Here is a 21,327-nt window from a genome sequence, read left to right on the forward strand (position 1 = left end):
ACGGAATGTGAAACGGGTTTTAATAATGGTTTTGTCAAAAGATGATTTGGAGACAGCATTTAGAAGGAACAGCATTAGTAAAGGTATGGAGGAGAATATATGAAAAGGAACAGCAAACAGTCTAACTATGTTATAAATAGGCACAGGGAGAGATTAAAGTTATAGAGACTAGCTGGAAGCCTACACATAATAGACCAGGGTTTCTCAGCCTCAGCACTATTGACATTCTGGGTTGGATAATTATTTGTTGTGGGGGGTTGTCTTTTGCACTGTGAATGTTTGGCAACATCTCTGGCCTCTACCCACTAGATATTATAACATCTCCCCCTACCCCGACCCTGCTCCCCAACCAAAGTGTTTCTTGGGGAGGCAAAATCTCCCCCAATTGGGGACCATAGTAATAGAGCATACGAGAAATAAAAAAGGGTGGATGTGATATATACGTAGGGGTAAAATTTTAAAGTTTTGGCAAGTGTTTGGATAAAAGTGTGACTGAGGAGAAGACTGAAAGATCAAACAGAACCATAGAAAAGGTCCTAGAGACCATGTACTCTAAAATGGTTATAATTGTTTGCGACATTGTAGACCCTTTTGGAGGGAGTTTGGTAAAACCTATTAATAATCACAAAAATTATCTTGCCCTTTGAGTCAGCAATTCCATTCCTGGGAATTTATCTTAAATGAGTCTAACGAAGACAAGTAATATTTATGTACAAAACAACGTAGTAGTTACAATGGAGACAGTGACCATGTTGTTCTCAACAATTACACCCTGATGCTTACCACAGGATCTGTTAGATGAGAGGCCCAGATTTAAGAAGTCAATTTAGGATTCAGAGGAGGTGAGATTGAAGATTCTGGAGAGAGAAGTTGTAGCTAATGAAACAAAACCCCAGAGGAGATGGTAAGAGCAGATATCAAGAACGCAAGGAGAAAAGTTCGTAATATCTTAAAAGAGAGGGCAAGGACTGAGAATTTGTAACGGAGAAAAAGGACGGAGGGAGTTTAGATAGGGCTTCAATCAATAACGTCATCGGCAGAGTAAACACCGAGTAGACCTGAGATTTGATCTAAATCTCGAACTTTGCCTGAGAGCATTCCTTGAAAACAGGAATCCGGCACTTTCTCGTGCAAAGCTGCTGGGGAGCGTGTTATTTAGAAAGAGAGACTAGAAAGAAAGAAGAATTAGTTGGCCAACTTTCTTTCTCCTGGAATCCTAGCAACTTGATTTTTAAATTGCCCACTAAAGATGGAATCCTTGTTAATTTGGCAAGGACTCCGCCGCTCTAATATGAAGCCATGCGTTTAAATTAACTTGACATTCGCTAACCCGGAGAGCCGGAGGCGCTCGGTGGGAGAGTGGTGGGCGTGGCCAACCCCGAGGCTGCGGGATGCCGCGCCCGCCTTCCCAGAGTGCACCGCGGCCTCAGGCTGCGTGGTTCCTCTTCTCGGCCGCTCCGGAGAGGGCAGACCATGGACGGGCTGCGGGCTAGCTCCGGGCTCTTGAGACGCGGGCGGTTGAGGCGCCGGCGCCAGCCACAGCCACACAGCGGGTCGGTCCTGGCCCTGCCCTTGAGGCCCAGGAAGATCCGAAGGCAGCTGAGGAGAAGTGTTGCGTCCCGCATGGCCGCGCTGAGGGCCCAGACGCTCCCGAGCGAGGACTCGGAGGACTCGAGGGTGGAGTCGACGGTGGACGATCCCGGAGACCCGCTGCCTGCTGGGGCGGCGGCCATTCCGGATGCAGCCCGGCGGGAGCCGTACGGCCACCTGGGGCCTGCAGAGCTGCTGGAGGCCTCGCCCGCGGCCCGCTCCCTGCAGACCCCGCCGGCGCGCCTGATGGAGGCGCCCGCCCTGCCCGCGCGCCTGGTGCCGGCTTCCGCGCCGCCTGCGCGCCTGGTGGAGGTGCCCGGCGCGCCAGCGCACGCGGTGGAGACCTCGGCCCTGCTGTGCTCTGCCCAGCACTTGGCGGCCGCCCCACCGACCGTGGTCCCTGCGACGCTCTCGGGGCCGCAGGTGGACAGCACGGGCGGGGAGCTGTCCTGGGACTCCCCGCTGCTGCGCGTCTTGGCCGAGCTGAACCGCATCCCCAGCAGCCGGCGGCGGGCGGCGCGCCTGTTTGAGTGGCTCATCTCACCCATGCCGCCGGATCATTTCTATCGGCGCCTGTGGGAGCGGGAGGCGGTGCTGGTGCGGCGGCAGGACCACACCTACTACCAGGGTCTTTTCTCTACCGCCGACCTGGACTCCATGCTGCGCAACGAGGAGGTGCAGTTCGGGCAGCACCTGGACGCCGCGCGCTACATCAACGGGCGGCGAGAGACCCTGAACCCGCCGGGCCGCGCCCTGCCCGCCGCCGCGTGGTCCCTGTACCAGGCCGGCTGCTCCCTGCGCCTCCTCTGTCCGCAGGCTTTCTCGACCACCGTGTGGCAGTTTTTGGCTGTGCTCCAGGAGCAGTTTGGCAGCATGGCAGGCTCCAACATTTACCTCACGCCCCCCAACTCGCAAGGTTTTGCCCCCCACTACGACGACATCGAGGCTTTTGTGCTGCAGCTGGAAGGTAGGAAACTCTGGCGTGTCTACCGACCCCGGATCCCCACTGAGGAACTGGCCCTGACATCCAGCCCCAACTTCAGCCAGGATGACCTCGGTGAGCCAGTGCTGCAGACCGTGCTGGAACCTGGAGATTTGCTCTATTTTCCTCGGGGCTTCATCCACCAAGCCGAATGCCAGGATGGAGTGCACTCTCTGCACCTCACTTTGTCCACGTACCAGCGCAATACCTGGGGCGACTTCCTGGAGGCCGTACTGCCTCTGGCAGTGCAGGCTGCAATGGAAGAAAATGTGGAGTTTCGTAGGGGTCTGCCCCGAGACTTCATGGATTACATGGGGGCCCAGCATTCGGATTCTAAGGATCCGCGAAGAACTGCTTTCATGGAGAAGGTGCGGGTTTTGGTTGCCCGCTTGGGACACTTTGCCCCTGTCGATGCGGTGGCTGACCAGCGAGCCAAAGACTTCATCCACGATTCTCTGCCCCCTGTGTTGACTGATAGGGAAAGGGCACTAAGTGTTTATGGGCTCCCAATTCGTTGGGAGGCTGGAGAACCTGTAAACGTGGGGGCCCAGTTGACAACAGAAACAGAAGTGCACATGCTTCAGGATGGGATAGCTCGGCTGGTGGGAGAGGGAGGCCATTTGTTTCTCTATTATACAGTGGAAAACTCTCGTGTTTATCATCTGGAGGAACCTAAGTGCTTGGAGATATACCCCCAGCAAGCTGATGCCATGGAACTCTTGCTCCGCTCCTACCCAGAGTTTGTAAGAGTAGGGGACCTGCCCTGTGACAGTGTGGAGGACCAGCTTTCTTTGGCAACCATGTTATATGACAAGGGGCTGCTGCTCACCAAGATGCCTCTCACCTGAACTGTTTCTTGTTGATTGCTGAAAACAAGACAGTAGTGATTCTCTCCTACCATTACCACCTTTTTGGGGGAAAAACTCATGTTCTTACCTTGATAACCATCAATGTGCTCACATTTACCTTTATGACTTCTTCAATGTCACAAATCTCAAATGATCTTCTAGGAACCACCACCTCATCTAGGCACAAAATAAAAGCAGAAGTTGGAGGTGGAAATAAGGAGCTACTTATGCAGAAGTGACCTTGGTCCCTGATAATTTCAGAGCACCGACTTCATCATCACCCTCAGGCTTCAGTGTACTGTGTAGCACTTGCTGGGTCATTCTGCTTGAGACATTAGAAGTTTTTATTTGGAATTTGCATCCTTCATTTGAGTTCTCTTTCATCAATTTGGGGGGAGGGTTGGGGTCAGTATCGTGTTTGTTATTGTGAGTTTGTATGAATATTAGAAAAGTTATTAAAGTGCCAAAGAATGTTTCCCTTTTCTAAGGCTAGATTATTATGTGGCATGATTTGAAAGAATGTGGGAGTGGGGAGGAAGATAGGGAAAATCTTTCATGGCTGAGGTGAAAGGTTACTTGAGGTGGTTGTAGGATTGGGGACCAATTCTGTAACTTTGGGGGTAATTTACTCATTTTAATCATGCTTACTTGGACCCCAAACAGCACAATCCTATTAGAAAAGTTATGAGTATATTGTTTTTGCTCAGTGCTTGCTTTCATCAGTGGCTGGCACTGCTCCCAAAGGGGCAGCATGTCACCTAGTTGTGCTATCATAGGTCTCAGTCAACCAACTTGTAGCAAGCTGGCCATGAGGGAAGGCTGGTATTCAAGTCACTTTCCACTTTCATTTTTTTCTGGCAGTTGGAAGAAACTTACCCAAATCTGGCAAGTGAATATTCTCATGGTTGGTGGAAAAGAGCCTGGTGTACCAGAGAGCACTGGACTTGGAACCAGAAGACCTGGGTTTGGGGTGGTGGCTGGTAGGCAGCTGGCTGAATGACCTGAGGCTGCTGCTACGCCTGGGCACACAGATTTTGTAAGTATATTTTGGTACAGCTTGATGTCTGCACCTCAACATTTAGGTTGTATCTGGAACTTTTAAAATCCCATCACTGTAACTGACAGGTTCAGTTGTATAAGGTTGAGAACTTTATAGTGTTTTTTTTTTTTCAGTTGCAAAAGCATAGATGTACGTAAAGTAAAAATGAAAGCTCTCCCTCCAATGCGACTTTCCTTAGAGAGCTGAACCTTAAGCTTACAAGGCTTTTTTGGGGTGCTTAATCAAACATCAATACAGTAGTTTTTTGGCCTTTTTAATATTCACGTTTTCCTAAAATGGGCTTTTTTGAACTAACTTTCAAATCAGTTCAAAATTTTTTTAAGGGACAAAATAGCAAATAAAAGCCTGAGGGGCAGGAGAAAAATAAGAGGACTGAGAGGATGGTGCCAAGAAGGAAACGAAGTAGCCTTTCCTGACTTTCATCCTACGGGCTTGCAGGGAAGTCCCAAAACCTCCAGATCATGGAAAAGTCTTGTTAAAAGGAGTGAAGACACAGGACTCACCTCCAGGAGACCTACCTTTAAAAGTTTCTTGGAGAAAACTATTGAATTTGAGTGGCTTTTGCCCCTCTTTGGGTTGCAAGTAAACACGTTTTGCTTCCTCCTTCACTTTTCCTATGACCATCTCAATCTTGAATACTTTCTGCGTCAGCAAGTCCTTTTGGCTTAGTGTTTGAATCTAGATCAGAACAAATGATGTTGAAAAAAACTATACGAGGCTGCAAATCATCAAAAAGCATTAAAGTAACATTGCAGCATGCTTATTGGTGTTAGACGGTATATAAATGCCTAAGAGCATTGTTCTCTTGTGATATTGGTTGGACATGTTTTACACCTGTTAATGAAAAATTCACTTTAGCTTTTTGGACATGATGAAAGGAACCTGCTAAGAAATGTTTGTTTGGTGTGAAGCTGGTCGTGAATTATATGAAGAAAGAATTTTTTCCTTTTTAAATTCCTTTTTCTCTCTATTCCTTCATTTCATCTAACAGCTTTGAAAGATGAGAACCACCTGTTCAGCTATGAGTGTGCCTTTGGTGAAAGAGCCTTAATTAGGAATTAGGGAAAGTTGAGAAGGAAAAAGAAAATCTAGGGGCCAGCTCCAGTCCCTCATGCCTTCTTTGTGCCTACCTGCAGAAAAGAAAGAAGAACCTGGGTTTAGGGGATGGTGGGGAGAAAATGGAAAGGAATGGAACAGTATTTCAGAAACAACAATTGACAACAACAAACCCTGATTTTGAGGGCTACTTGATAGGGCTAAGAGGATTTTTGTTTTGGCTTTTTACTAATAGGATTTATAATCCTGTCTTGGATGGATGTTTTGTATCTTCAAATGAGATATCTGTGTCTGAGGTTTAGATGCGATGTGGACGTGGATGTAGATGAGGCTGTGTCTGTCATGAGGAAAAGAAAGGTCTGAGGAACTCTGGAGAGCCCTGCATTTTCTCTGAAAACACAGCTTGTACTTATCTACCCTGTTCTTGATCTCCTGAAGCATTTCTTGGTTTCCTTCATTTTCTAAGTTAAGTATCTTCATTGCCTGATGAATTTCTCTGAAAGATAAGAAGGACTTCTTAGGTGGTTTTTCCTATCCTTAAAAAAGGCACAGGGTTGGCAAATACAGAACTCGGAGTCAGACAAGAATCCTAAATTTCCAATCCTAACTGCGGTTTTGCTGAGCCTTAGCTGCAAAAAGGGTGTGATGCTTAGCTTATAGGGATGTTGTGTAGTTTTGTTTTTGTTTTTGGTGAGGAAGATTGGCCCTGAGATAACATCTGTTGTCAATCTTCCTCTTTTTGTCACTAAGCTATCATCTGTGCCAATCTTCCTCTATTTTGTATGTGGGATGCCGCCACAGCATGGCTTGATGAGCAGTGTGTACGTCTGTGCCTGGGATCTGAACCCGCAAACCCTGGGCCACTGAAGTGGATTGCATGAACCTAACCACTATGCCACTGGGCCGGCCCCTGTTGTGTAGTTTTTGAGGTGATGTATTTGAAGATACTAATAGATACCATTTGTTGAACACCTTTATGACAGTTACTGAACATGTCGTCTCATTAATCATCACCACAAACCCATATGGTAGACTATCATCTGCATTTGATACATGAAAAAATGGGCTCAGAGAGTTTAAGTAACTTAACCCAGGCTCACAAAGCTAGCGCATGCCTGAGCTGGGATTCAAACCGTGGTCTTTAACTCTAAAGCCTGTCCTCACAGTAGGCATCTGATAAAACCACCTGGGATGGAGAACAGGCGCGTGAACTACATGAGCTTGACTTTGCATCTAATTTAGGCCAGTTTTTCTGTTACCCACTTGGGTAAGCAGGTGAACGGCACAAGTGAGCCTGTGCTTTTCCAGCCATTAGGCAGCCTGGAAAGGCAGGGATATATTCTAACTCGGGTGGGAGAGTTGGCAGTACAAGAGGCTGTGGCAAGAACCAAAGGTTTAGTGCTTACTTTAGAACAGCATTGTGGTTCTCTAGGAGCAGCACGTCTAGGAAGGTGTCCCTGACTCGGTCTCCTTGAAGTTTCAGGGCTAGGATGCTACGGCAAGCTTCTAGTCGTACACCTGGTGACTCTTCATAGTGGATGGCCCAGAGCAGAAGGTCTGTCACTTGGGGACTCACTTGGCCAATCTGTCCCAAAGCTGCAGAGATTAGAGGGCAGCACAATTTTTAATTTTGTCACTTAAGACTGAGTCGGCTATATCCTAGCATCCAGAGATAGCCTTATTAATAAGTAATAAGGTGTAGGCAACCACCTGCTAAATTAAGTATTGCAAATGCTAAACTAAGTATTTTGTCTGTATCTTCCCTTTTGGATGCAAATCACCATTAGAATTTTAGGGATGGGTTATGTTATCTCCAAGGAGATTCCTAGGAGGGGGTGATCCATCCCATCCTTGGGATGTGAGCATACACTGATTTACCTATGTATCTAGGGATGAGATATGGGATGGATAACTCAGAAGACCAGCCTAATCAAGGCAGGGTGATGGGGAAAGGAGGCACAATTACTTCACAGGTTTATCTAGGGCCAGTTCTGCTGGGGACCTGCCAGAGACTGTCAGAGAGAGAAGCAATGCCAAGGATGCTTTAAAAAGAAACTCTAGGAAAATCTGAGGGCAGGGTTTTAGGTCTGTAGCAGTCTTGAATCTGGTCTTTTACAGAGTCCTCTAGTGGAAACCTCCAGAGAAAGCAGGCATAGCCAACAGTGGATACCTCCTTGGAACTTCTCCCTAATTCTGTTGGCAGGGACTGTCTTGTCAGCCCTTTGCCTTAGTAAGTTTGAGATAGACCTAGACTTGGGATCTTTCACTAAAAATTAAAAAGAGGAAGATAATAATCTTTAATTTCTCAGGCAAGGAACTTCTGAGAAGGTGTGATCATCCTCCCCAACACACTACCCACTTCCTAGAGAGATTCTGGGGATCATCTCTACTAGCATATAGGAAGGTATTTGAGGTTGAGGAGCTGGGGCCAATCTTTCTGTAATACCTCGAATGGCAAAGGCCTTGATTTTCCAGTAAGGATCTCTCTGTGTCAGATTCAGAAGGCATTCAAGGACCTGGGATGGATAAAAGGCACTGTTGAGTAGAGAGGACCAGAGCAAGAATGAACCAGAGACAGGGCCCCTTCTTGTCTCTAAAATGTACTAGAACCGAAAAATGACTTTTTATTGGTTCTAGTGACAAATGATCTGGAGCCTGCACACACAGTGTATTAGCTGAAGTATCTCATCTGTAGACTGATTTTGTCAGCTCACAGATCTATGGCCAACAGGCTTCTTTTGAACACTTCCATCAGGTTTTCCCCTAATAACTAGGGATTACAACTCCATTCACGAGTTGATCCTAAAGCCCATAACTAAGGTGAGAACAGGATTCAGGGATGTGCTCTAGAGTGAAGTCTGGGCTGGCTGGGAGCTAAATGTGGTCCTCACTGATTGATGTGGCCTCTATACCCCCTCACCTTCCTGGTTCTTATCTCTCATTCTGTGTCCCCACAGAGTGGTGAGTGTTCTATGCACAACAAGGGAAGCTCAGGGTAATGCCCTCTTCAGGTTAATCAGGTAAGATGGGAACATGTTTCCTTGACTCACCATCTCATCACGGATCTGCAGGGCACCTGCTGCCAAACAGGCTGCCCGTCGAACTGCCATGAAGTCATCAGAGAAGCAGTTCAGGAAGCTTGGGAGAAGCTTGGCGGTCATGAGCTTGAGCCTACCAATCAGGGAGAGGGCTTCCACACGCTCCTGGGGATTTCCTTGACTCAGCTTGACTCTGTAAGGCACAGGTGCTTTTATTTTCCCTCCTTAAACTTTTGGTGCCCCCCTCCACCCCACTAATGCCCTCAGGATAAAATCCAACCTCTGTAGGCTCTCTATTGTTCATTCCCACCCTTTCCTAGTCAGCCTTATGCCCATTAGGTTAAGTTTCACTGCGCAAAGACCTCAACTCTCTCGTTTACTTGAATCCCTATGACCCAGCATATGCTAGGCACTAAGCTATCTTGACTGAATAAAGGAAACATTCAACATGCACCTCTTACACAGTCGAGTTCTCTTCACTGCCCTTAGATGTGCCATGCTCATTTCTGCATTTGGCTCCCAGCCTGGAATGTCTTCCCTTCTCCTCTCTGCCTGAAGTCTTAGCCATCTTCCACAAACATGACCTTACTAGGCATTTGTGTATCATGCCTGTATCATCAGAATCATGTCCTAGTTTTGAACTCTTAAACATCCAAAACAGTGCCTAACACCTAGTGGGCACTCAGTGATTCTTTCCTTAGCCACAGTGTTAGCATCTGTAGGGACTGTTAACTTTCTATTTTATTTTTTTAAAATAATTCTGCAATGGGACCTAGTACGATGATAAGCATACAATACAGGGCAGCTCACCCAAACGCTGGCAGGCTGGATCCCAGGCCGCCTGAACACTTGTAAGAATAGAGAAGTTTCTCTCTCCATGTTGACTACGTCTTACCTGATTGTGTCATGCACCTCCTTCCCAAGGCTCTTGTGCCCCAGAGCTTGGGCAGCTGCTTGTCTCACTTCCTTATGCCAGTCATTCAACATCAGCTGGATCAACTTATGTTTCATATCCTATAAATAGGTGTAATAATGAGCTACCATTTATTGAACGTCAGTTTTGTACTTGGCACTGCGCTAAATGTTTTTTTTCCCAGTTATTTTATTGAGGTCATAATGGTTTATAACTGTAATTTCAGGTGTACATTATTATTTTTCAGTTTCTTATAGACTGCATTGTGCTCACCACCAATAGTCTAATTTTTTTTTTTTAGCAAGATTAGCCCTGAGCTAACATCTGCCGCCACTCCTCTCTTTGCTGAGGAAGATTGGCCCTGAGCTAACATCTGTGCCCATATTCCTCTACTTTATATGTGGGACGCCTGCCACAGCATGGCTTGATTAGCGATGCGTAGGTCTACACCCGGGATCCAAACCAGCGAAATCCGGGCCACTGAAGCAGAGCATGCAAACTTAACTGCTGCATCACTGGGCTGGCCCCACCAATAGTCTAATTTTTATCTGTCACCACACATGTTCCCTTTAACACTTCCGCCCACCCCTGCACCCCGTTCCCCTCTGGTACCACTAATCTGTTCTCTTTGTCCATGTGTTTGTTTATTTTCCACGTAGGAGTGAAATCATACGGTGTTTGTCTTTCTCTGGCTGGCTTATTTCGCTTAACATCATGCCTTCAAGGTCCATCAATGTTGTTGCAAATGGGACAATTTTGTCTGTTTTTATGGCTGAGTACTATGTGTTGAGTGTTTTTACCCATCACCTAATCCTCCCGAACAGTCCAATGAGGCAGATATTATTCCCATTTACAGATGACAAAATGGTGGCTTAGATTTACTTGCCCAGGGTTAATATGTCGAGTGCTGGAGCCAGGACTCAGACCCAGGTCTGTCCTCCAAGCTCATTCTTTAAACTGCTATCCTATGTTGGAGGACCAGTGCAATCTGTGTTTGAGAGACTTAAAATTTGAAGGTGATACATTAATAGGGTGACCAACTCATTTCAGTTTACCTGGGACTTTCTTGGTTTTAGTATTAAAAGTCCTGTGTCCTGGACAAACCGGAACAGCGGCCACCCTATATATCAGTACTTCTCTCAGAGGGGAAGGACAAAGATTACTACAGTTATAGCTGATGATTGTGTAAATATGCCCTATCTGTTTTCCTGGCCTGAAACATCTCCCTTTTCCACCCTTACCTGGTAACTGCTGTTTTCCTACTCTTCTTTTAGGATTTAGATCAAAAAGCATCTCCTCAGTAAACTCTCCTCTCCCCTCTGTAAGCACAGGAAATCTCTATAATACCTCATAGTGGCTTCTGTTACAGCTATTTATAACATTTACTGAGAGAGGCCATATTATCTTGACATCCCCAATGCTAGTATAGTGCCTAGCGTGTAGGATGTGGTCAGGAAGTGCTTGCTTACTGAATGATGAAAGAATGGATGGACATACTGCCTCTCTTAATTCCAGCAGTCTGACGTGGAGTTCTCATTTGTACCCCATCCCCGGCTTGCTCTGCGTATCGTAATTTTTACTTTCAGTTGGCAATCCTAAGTGACAAGTGCTAAGGCAGTGAATGTGCACATGAATTGGCTGTTAAAAAGCAGATTCTGACTGAGTTCACCTGAGGTGAGATTTTGCACTTCTAACAAGCTCCCAGGTGATGCCTGTGTTGCTGGTCCAGCACTTTAGCAGCAGGGTACGATAGCAGTTGAGGAAGAATTAACGACCAAAACATCTTCAGGTGATTATACCAAATGGCCAGATTTTGTGCTTTCCACACCAAAATGTGAGGGTCAAAGAGTGGAGGGTGTTCACTTCTCATGGGAGTGGCAGTGTTCTGGGCCATTTTGCAGGTACTCACTGTTATAAGGAAAGACATAGTGGCACATGGGAAGAAGGGCAAAAATCCCATGTGGACAGCTCAAGGTGATTTAAAAGTAATTGCAAAAGGAGGTCAGGTGAAGGCCTAAATGATGGTCACGGTTCCCTTTGCCTGGAAGTCCCTCTTCAGTCCTGTCCCAGTCTTGCTCGGCTGTCCCAGGTTCCTTCACAGAACTTTAACTGATGACTTCAGCCTCATCAGTCTCTCTCCGAAAGGTGTTAAGAAAGTACCTTACATTTATCGCTTGTTCTTGACTCACTTGTTTGTTAGTCTTGGTACTCCAACTATAATGTCAGTTTTTTGAAAGTAGGGACTGTGTTTTATACTTTCTCTGTGCGTGTGCTGAGCACTCAAGGAGAGCCAGTATAGACACTAGGATAGTTGGGTTGTGGGTAGTTTAAGTCAGTGCTGCTCAAACTATCTGTGATGCAGGACCAGTTTTTTGGGGTGGGAAATGTCATTGACTGATACTTATACGTTGATGCTGAAACAACATCAAATTACTATAAAAGTTTCTAAACTCGTTCTCTTGTTTTTTTGCTTGTTTCCTCGTGGGTGAGTTAAAAGTGTTTGTGGACTGCTGCCATGCTGAGAAGCAGTGGCTTAAGTCGCAGAAAGACATGGCATTTGAAGATAATTCTGACTTAGGAGTAAGAGTAGCAATATAAGGACAGAGGTCTGTTTGGTAAGAATGGGATACTAGATAGCAGCAAAAAGTGGAAGGGCTCCCTAGCCCAGGCTTCGCTTAGACTTTCTGTCCTGGGAACACAGAAAGAGAAGGCTTACCAAACTGACACTTCCACTGATCTGGGAGACAGCCCGGCAGGCCACAATCCGATCCTTCCATTGACGGCTGTTCAGCTCCACGGCAAGCAGGGTGTGTATCAGGGTCTGAGGAAATGGAAGACTTGTGTGAATATTCATAATTGCTTTTAGAGATGCTAGAACCTTGAAGAAGTGACATCCTAACATGGCGTTCAGCATAATTAGTGTCACAAGTACATGAGATGCCCATCTCTAGCAAAGGAGAGTGGGTTTACAAGATATGAGGCACTCTTCCATCTGAGCCAACTGACTTCTGGGATCAGAAATCAGGGAACAAGACAGATTTAGTAATCTGAACAGAAAACTCCTGGGGTCTTCTCTTCTTGACTGTCTTTACCCCTAAATGATTTGTATATGCCTCAATCTTTTTGGGTTTCACATTTCTGCTGAAAGTAAACAGAATGGTAGGTCTGTGCAGTTTTCAATGGTAAACTTCCGGCAGAAGCAAATTCTACATATCACAACTCTTCTTGCATATAGTTAGAAACCACCGGCAGCCTGCTTTTCTCACCTTTCTCTTAGCTCACTATTGTCACTTCCCTGTATACACCCCCGTTCACCCACACTTAGTCCAGTTCCACCTATGCTTGAGATCATCCTACCCTGCCACCTGCTTTTTTGATTCCTTACATTCACTGACCTCAAAGACCCAATTGTTCCCCCAAATCTGGTTTCTTTCTCTGACTCTAAAACAGGCACATACTGTCTTCCCACTGAGATGGCTCAGGAGCATACAAGACTGGTGCTCAGTTTCCTCATTCCTCTTGGTAAACAGCTGATGGAGGATCCTCTTAATCACGGGGTAAGTGGCAGCACCTTCCAGAGCCAAGCACTGAGCTGCAGCCCAGCTGTCCACGCTATTACCTGCCACAGTGGGATGAAAAAAGGAGTCCAGAATGGCAATCTCTTCTCCCCACAGAGAGAACAGCCTTTAGGTTGGTACCCAAGGCTGCTACCTGCCTGATAACTCACTTCCTTGTGCCCCTCTCAGTCTAGAAATCCAATGCTATATTTAAAGCATATTTAAGTGGATCATGTCAAGGTTTTAAATATAGACTGAAAATCTTAACTGAAAAGTCTCATCCTAAAAGGCTCTTGTTAGGAATAGAGCAGTAAGGCGCTTCTGGCCTCGGTCGGAGATACAGTTTTTCCTCCCCCTAGAGGTTGGGAAGTCTGGAGTGAAGGCTTTTTTAAAACAGATGAATTAAATGGTTGAATGTCTATATTCAGATGGCCAAACCAGTCAGCCCTCTGTCTTTGTCTCCACCCCACTACCCACCACCCTGCCTCTAGGGAAGGAACGGGCACATCTTTCAGAGAGAACAGTCAGGCCTCTTGGGCCTAACTGACAGGCACCTGACAGGACCCTTTTGCTTGTATTACTCCAACAATGCATGTGGTCAATGCCTGTAAGTTACTGTGCAAAAATGGAAGCATGATGTATTCAAGTGGTGATTTTTTTAATTTTCAGAAAGTATTCTTTAATATTGTTACATCATCTTTTCACTGAAAAGAAAATCTGGTTGTGTGAATTCAAGGGGGCATGTTTTCTAGTCACATGCACCTGAAACACTTAGCCCAGGTCCCACTAGGTAGCAGTATACCTATTTTGTCAAAGTGCCTACGAAGAACTAAGCTCTGTTCAACATAAACCTAAAGTAGACATCACAGAGCATGATTGTGGACAGGAAAGGATTAGGAAAGGCTGATGGTGAGATTTCCTTGCTCTACCCCATATTCCCTGGTCAGAAATAACAGGGCCTTACTCACCCTTCAAAAGGGCAGTCTGCATGATGTCCCGGGCAACGGGATTATGTGACTGTATGGCGTATTGGCATACTGCTGCTGCCATCCGCACATGCTCATTCTTGTCACAAAGAGCAGCCTCCAGGGCGGGCTGTAGAACCTCTGGCAAGTCCTGGATAGGCGGGGCTTTCACGGGCTCCTTGTCTGTGATCAAAAGAGCCAGGTAAGAGGGTGTAGCCCCTTGGCTTTTCTCTGAAACACAGCGTCCTTCCCGTGGCCAACCTCAGTCTCAGTTGCAGGTGATTCCTGCTACTTAATGTAATTAGAGTTTAGCTGAGCCCCTGCAATGGGCAGGATTTTATGGTTCACTTCTGTGCTGGGTATCCCACTTCCCAATCCTTTATCTTCTGGCTTCTAAAGAGCTGTATTCAAGCCAAAAAAGAATGTTTCCAGCTAGGCTATTGCAACCTTCACCATTAGTTTTAGTGATGAAAATCAACCTCTTTACCCTATATATTTTTGTATTTTTAATAATAGCAATTATATTTACGTAGTGCTTTGCCATCTATATAGTGTTTTCATATTATTGCATTCAGTCTTCCAGCCCTCATTGAAGTAGGCAAGCCAGGTGTTACTGCAGAGCTCACCTGAAATATGTGTATTTCAGGAGTCTTAGTTTTAACTAAACAGACTCACAAGACCATCATAGACCACACATGGCACAGTCTTCAGAAGGATGCAGGGTGGGAGCACAGTTTGCCAACAGGGCAGCCCCAGGCATTCCTTTCGGCCAGTTCTTGAGGCATTTTGAATAGCATTCCACAGAGCCTGCTGGGGACAGCTCAGGAACATAGAATCCACTCTGGGAACAAGTCTTATGTTTCACGGAGTTGGTATCTCTTTTTTAACAACGCCATAGATATATTTCCAGAGTCCACAAAGAGCATGCCTGTTATCATTCACAGCATTCATGGAAACCCAAAGGATGGTGCTGCCTTCAAGTATTCATATTTCACTTACAGTTCTTCCCAGTCCAAATGTATCATTCAGGGTTCATTTTTATCATAAGTGATGCTGCCTTTAAAGATAGTTCCTGTCCTTATCAGGTTATCAGGGCCACGGGTAGGCATTTAAAGCTCAAATTCTCAAGTAGAAAGGGCAAAGGTTTTCCTAACCTTTTGTCCATAACTATTCTCATTTTGTGGATAAAGAATTTGAAGCTCAGAGAGGCTAGCTGACTTACCAAGGAGTCAGCAGATTGGACCTGTGACTGTGATTTTAGGATTTTTAATCTGTCCTTTTTACTAACAATGGGGGCTGCTATGGCATCTGTTAAGAACGGGTTAGATGGAAATATGTGTATTTCTGGGCAATAGATAGAAGTCAGTTCAGTATTTCAAGAAATAATAAGGACTTTTTGGGGTGAGGGGTAGGAAATAAGACAAATCAAAATTGAATCAACCAGGACATGTGAAAGGGATCACGTGAAAGGCACAATTCTAGGGGAAGACAAAGGCGTTCTTTGTATGTGTGTGGAAGATTTGGGGATAAGATTATAATAATACCTGTTGCTGCCTATTGAAGGTTTTCTCTATATCCTGGCACTGAAAATACATCATCTCATTTAGTAGCCAAGGAAACAAGCAGTTATAATAAATGTATGTGTGGGAGCATACAGCAGGGACACTGAACCGAGTCTGGGGGGGAGAGCAAGGAAGACTCCTCAGAGGAGGTGACACTTGAGCTGAAAAGTGAATGGCAAGCATAGAAGTTAATCAGGTAAAGAGAGAGAGGAGGGATTTTCCAGCAGAGAAGCAACAAATTTGAAGACCTGGAGGAAAAATGCCCAAATCTGGAGCTCCATAGACGAGAAATAAGTCAAATGAAACTTTAAAAACCTGACAACTTTGTAGAGGTAGAATGACTCCCCGCCCTTAAGGAGTTCCTTGCCTGGTAGGGATGGCGGGAAAGTAAACAGACAGTTATGAGAGAGTGATTAATATTAGGATGCTACCAGCAACAGAGAAGGAAAAAGTATCAGCCTGGGCTTCATATAAAAGGTCAATCTGAGAGGGCACTTGAGGGCTAAGAGACTGTCGGTTTTATGTTCTTTCAAGAGCAGTTTATAGTTTCCATCTTCTGGGTCCTATGTCTTAACAACCATCTCCTCAGTAGGTTATAGTTCTGGCCTTTGTAGATGGGAAATTTTCCTTTTTAACTGCTTATTGCTAGTAAAGAAAAAAGCTATTGACATTTCTTTTTCAAAAGATTACAGACCATTGGAAAAAATGGCCAAGTCCTTAATTCATTTTACAAAGGTAGCAAAAACTAAAAGATAGTGTAAATAAAAACAAAACTACCAATTTCATTTACAAATGTAGTTAAACATTCTAAAATATTAACTCAAACCCATTGGAGTAAAAAAAGAATACTATATCATCATCATTGGGATTTATTTTAAGAATTTAACAGCAGAATTCATCATAACCACAAATTAAGGGAGAAAAAGCTAGAAAATGGCTGATGAAAATTCAACAGTCATTTTTGTAATTAATAGAAAAGCCAACATACATGTTGGCATATGTTTGTAAAAGCAGAGAGAGAGTTGTGGAATGCCCAGCTAAACATAGCTTACCCTGGGGAGTGGTGTGGGGGTGGGAAGGTAATTACTTCTTTTTATATTCCTCCGTGTTGACTGATAATGACGCTTTATATTTCTCTTGTAATTAAGAAAGGATATTTAGGAGGTAGAATCAGTAGGATTTATTGGTCAGTTGGTTGTGGGGAAAGGAAGGTCTTGTCCAGGATGACGCAGGGTCCTGACTGGAAATGGGATGGATTTTGGGGCTGCGGATTGAGACGTGGAATGTGGAGAGGGGTCTACGGAGAGGGCAATGACTTCAGTATGGGACATGTTCACTTTGAGGTGTGCTGTCAAAAGAAGTTAAGGCTAAAATGGAGTTGGGAGGAAAGTGTGTATATACAGCGTTCAAATATATATTTCAAATATATATATATTTACATATATATAATTTTTGGCTATTACAGTTGGGTCTGAAAGGTAATGGAGTGTAGTGTAAAAGGCACTGGACCAGAAGTCAGGAATTTTAATCTCATCTCTATTGCTAATAAACTGTATATATTCAGGCCAGTCTCTGGGTCTTGGTTTTCACATTTGTAAAAGGATCTCAGATAAGCTCCAGGGTCCCCACCAGTTCACATTTTCTACGGCTCTGTGAGTTGTTGCTATCCTCAAGCAGTTCATTCTGGCTCTCACCTGAGTCCCCCTGGCTGGTGACAGTCCGGGGCCGTTCTAAAGCCGCTGTGGCACATGTGAGGATGGCTTGGATTCGGGTGTCATCATGCATGTCCCCCAAGCTCCGCAGCAGGCCCTCTGCTGTCTCATGGTGCCACTCAATGACTGTGCCGCAGGGAGGGAAATGAGAAGAGAACCGCCTGGTTAGGGGTATGTTGTGCTGCAGGTAGGTGACAAGAAGTTCCCTTCCCTTCAGGACAATTCAAGCAAAACATTAGCTCAGAAGAATAAAGGACCCCATGGAAGTTATTTCTCTGATGATCCAGGTACCCTCTTGGGCAGTTCCCAAACAAAACCCTCCCCAGTCCCATCCTATATCCTATCTCTCTTTGCTTAAATAACTCTTCATTGTTACCATCTGGAAAATAAAAAGGGGCAATAAATCATAGTGGTTAAGGATACTGTGTTGTCAGATATACCTGGTTTGGAATCACAGTTATTAGCTGTGTGACCTTGGATAAGTTACGTAAGCTCTCTGAGCTTGAGGTTTGTCATTTGTAAAATGAGAACAATACTAGAATCTACCATACAGAGTTGCTTTGAGTATTAAATGAATTAACTAGACGAAGTGTTTAGCAAAATGCCTGACAAGATAAGGGCTCAAATGTTAATGATTGTGGTTATCAATAGGTTTCCTTTCCTTTGAAGGCTCTTGCCATCTGGCTTTCAAGGTCTCCCTTATTTTATTGCTAACTGCTCTCTTTGCAGGTATCAAGCCTTTATTTGAGTGCTCCCATCATCTGTAGTTGCTCCCTACTAGTAGCTTTTACTCAGAATCTCTTTTTCAACCCATTTTTGTGTATCTGATCCAGTTTATGTGATGGGTTGCTTCTGTTTTTCCTGCACTAACTACACTAGTCTCTCATTTTCAGAAAGCCAGCAGCCCTTGAACCCTCAAATCTTGTGGCTTTCAACAGTCCTTGCTAGGCCCTTACTCTGCCCCAGATTGTTATGTTTCATAAGATAGGGATGATTTTCAAAGATTGAGAAAAGCTGCTCCAAGGTGAGGACTCCTCCCTCACAAATACACACTGATACATCGGGAACCCGCCCCCTTCACTCACTTCGGGCCCAGGCAGTCTTCCATTCCTGCAGCATCCTCTGCAGGACCACCAGTTCCCAAGTCACGTCCTCCTTCAGTGATTTTGACAGCTTCTTGGGTCTCCTGGTCTTAATGGGCGCGTCCTCTTCACCCGCCTGCAGCAGCAGATCCTTGGCTGGGGTGGGCAAAGCAGTCCAGCGCGGGGCCCCTTTCACAGGCCTACAAGCTGTGCAGTATGGCAGTATGAGATATTTCTCCCCACGGCTCTAGGCCCAGTGTTCCCAGCTAGCACCACATTCCTGTTCCTGACAAACACCAAGACAAAACAAATCTCAAGAGAACTTTCCCGTGATTATATAGGGAACTGAGTACAAGTTCCATAGGGAGTTAGGAAAAGTCCTGACTACAGACATGATAAAGCCATGATAATGGGGAGAAAAACTGAGATAGATACAAACGTTTTTATAAGTTTAATGAATCTTTAGGAACATGAATATGTTTATATATAACAAGGTTTGCTCATAAAATTCAATTATTTGATATATTGCAATTTAAAGTAGAGTATAATTGGCCATTAATTCCTAATTTTTTAAGTTTTTAATTTGAGAGAAGGAATGGTGCTACCAGCTGCTAAATTTTAAAGATTTTAGCATCTCTGAGTTTTTCTTTTATTTTGGTGAGGAAGATTGGCCCTGAGCTAACATCTGTTGCCAATCTTCCTCTTTGTGTTTGAGAAAGATTGCCCCTGAGCTAACATCTGTGCCAGTCTTCCTCTACTTTGTGGGATGCCACCACAGCCTGGCTTGATGTTTGGTGTGTAGCTCTGCTTGCAGGATCTGAACCCATGAACCCTGGGTCACCGAAACAGAGTGCATGAACCCAATCCCTACACCACTGGGCCGGCTCCTGAGGGTTTTTTTTAATTATGACAAATAACAGTTGGAAATTTGAGAACAGAAGAAAATATATAAATAGAGATTTATATGGTTGTTATAGAAAAATAGTTTATGTTTTCTAGACTTAATGTTCTCCCTAGTGTCAGATCCAGAAAGCCTCTTTCTCAGAAGAGTAGTTGTGTGGAGAAGGCAAAATATAAAAATATTTCCAGATTACTAAATTCATTATTTGCCACATTGCTTATCAGTCTCACATTCTAATCTGTCACTATCAACCATTTCTTTTTCTTCAAAGATTTCATTCTAACTCCAACACGTTTAGATTTGTTCTTAGTTCTTTCCTTTGAGCAAGGAGGGCAATACCATTTCTTTCTTCCTGTGTAGAAAGAGTCCCGTGAGACTCCAGGGCAGTTTAGCCCAGATGCCCATACAGAGTGTAGCCCCGAAATGGTCCTCACCCGGCTTGGTGGTGCTGGGAGAACCCAGTCACCCTGCTGAGGGCCTCTTTCTTTGCAGGGGAGGATGTGTGCAGCCACAAGCCGTGGAACCACCTCCAGACAGGTCAGCTACCAGTGAGTGGACACAGACACTCCCTCACTTCTCTCCTTTCAGCCTGCTTGAAATCCCTCCGAAGGAAGTGAGAAGTAGCCGAGTTAACCCCTCTCTTCCTATATCCCCCTGCTCAGAGTGTTAAAATGGATGTGGTGAGGAAGTCCTGAATCCCTGATATTTAACCTCTGTGGAAGTGGCAACATTTATTTTACTTCCAGTATTTTGAGTTCTAGGGAGGTAGGAACACATCCACTAACCCCCTTCCATGTCCAGATTTATCTAAAGGGAGCACACAAAGAAACAACTCTTGGGGCCGGCCCCGTGGCTGAGTGGTTAAGTTCGTGTGCTGTGCTTCGGCGGCCCAGGGTTTTGCAGGTTCAAATCCTGGGTGTGGACATGTCGCCGCTCATCAAGCTGTGCTGAGGTGGCATCCCACATGCCACAACTAGAAGGACCCACAACTAAAAATATACAATTGTGTACCGGGGGGCTTTGGGGAGAAAAACGAAAAATAAAATCTTTTAAAAAAAAGGGAACAATTCTTTGATTTTCTGTGGGACAAAAGGTCAGTACACTTTGTTGGCAGAAACAAACGGTGCCTTTGTGACTTGTACCATAAAACCCCATGCTTGGCATACAGGAACTGTAATCATGTTCTGGGCACACTAGAGAGTTTAATGTCATGATTTGGGGGAAATTAAAGGCTATTTAGTAATAAGTACACTTTGTATCTTGAGAAGTTTCATCATTTTAAATCACCATCTAAGTGTTTCAATTTAATCAAAATGGAGAGGAAAAAAATCTACCCACATCTAACCCCAGGAATTTTCCTGTTTTTTCCAGGTTCTTACATACTAATATTTCTTAAGATGAGATGATGAATAAAATGGTTATAAGAAGGTATGTGTATATTACTATTTTGACTTTACTTCCCCCAGATTAATTTCAAATACTATTTTCAAAAAGAGTTTGAAAAACCCTGCAGCATCAGTTCATTAAATGTTCTGTGTTCTGGAGAAAAAGAGGGCAGGTATCCGGCACCACGGGGGGAAGTGCCTGTGAAGCAGGTGAGATGGGTGGGGAAGCTTCCGTGAATGCAGTAGGATCCTCAGAGTAGTTTTTTTTTAATAAAAGCTTTATTGGGGTAGAAATCACATATTATAAAACTCATCCTTCTAAAGTATATGCAGTTCAGTGGTTTTTAGTATATTCACAGAGTTGTGCAACTATCACCACTATCTAATTTTAGAATATTTTCATCACCTCCAAAAGAAACCACATACCTATTCCTCTCTCCCCCCGGAAACCACTGATCGACATTCTGTCTCTGTGGATTTGCCTATTGTCAGAGGAGAGGACATGCAGAGTTGAGTTGGCTTGTGGGGAAAGTAGTATGTTACTAAAAATGCCTTGAGTTTGTATGGCACTTAATGGTTTATAAAACATATTCACAAAATCACCTAAGTGTCAGTAAGTATCCCAAAAGTGCCTCGCTGTAGGAATGATTAGTCTCAGTTTTAATGAAGCAATGGA

General features: G+C 44.7%; 2 protein-coding genes across 9 annotated transcripts in view; one reads left to right on the forward strand and one right to left on the reverse strand.

Moving 5' to 3' along the window:
* The window catches only part of HEATR4 (HEAT repeat containing 4), a 45,478-nt gene that overhangs the window by 10,335 nt on the left and 13,816 nt on the right, over positions 1–21,327 (reverse strand). For 4 of the 8 annotated variants that reach the window (XM_070593822.1, XM_070593823.1, XM_070593825.1 and 1 more), the window contains 12 exons: positions 18,369–18,572; positions 17,266–17,409; positions 14,013–14,192; positions 12,946–13,106; positions 12,204–12,308; positions 9,470–9,588; positions 8,587–8,767; positions 7,983–8,052; positions 6,943–7,132; positions 5,954–6,032; positions 4,999–5,158; positions 3,539–3,597 (listed from right to left, as the gene is read on the reverse strand). In XM_070593822.1, coding sequence (XP_070449923.1) covers positions 3,539–3,597; positions 4,999–5,158; positions 5,954–6,032; positions 6,943–7,132; positions 7,983–8,052; positions 8,587–8,767; positions 9,470–9,588; positions 12,204–12,308; positions 12,946–13,106; positions 14,013–14,192; positions 17,266–17,409; positions 18,369–18,572 — 1,652 coding nt within the window. Of the gene's footprint in view, positions 1–3,538; positions 3,598–4,996; positions 5,159–5,953; positions 6,033–6,942; positions 7,133–7,982; positions 8,053–8,586; positions 8,768–9,469; positions 9,589–12,203; positions 12,309–12,945; positions 13,107–14,012; positions 14,193–17,265; positions 17,410–18,368; positions 18,573–21,327 lie in introns of those variants that run through there. The other 4 variants (XR_011532934.1, XR_011532935.1, XR_011532936.1 and 1 more) reach the window with 2 other exon arrangements.
* On the forward strand, positions 1,403–20,694 carry RIOX1 (ribosomal oxygenase 1). Its single transcript, XM_008544742.2, has 4 exons — positions 1,403–3,825; positions 4,282–4,456; positions 8,494–8,556; positions 20,638–20,694. The coding sequence occupies exon 1, from the start codon at positions 1,474–1,476 to the stop codon at positions 3,418–3,420; it is 1,947 nt and encodes a 648-aa protein (XP_008542964.2). The 5' UTR covers positions 1,403–1,473; the 3' UTR covers positions 3,421–3,825; positions 4,282–4,456; positions 8,494–8,556; positions 20,638–20,694.

Source organism: Equus przewalskii, chromosome 25 (assembly GCF_037783145.1).
Source record: "Equus przewalskii isolate Varuska chromosome 25, EquPr2, whole genome shotgun sequence".
NCBI lineage: Eukaryota > Metazoa > Chordata > Mammalia > Perissodactyla > Equidae > Equus > Equus przewalskii.

Coding starts and splice junctions, on each gene's coding strand:
- RIOX1 (XM_008544742.2), top strand. CDS start 1,474: ATGGACGGGCTGCGGGCTAGCTCCGGGCTCTTGAGACGCGGGCGGTTG.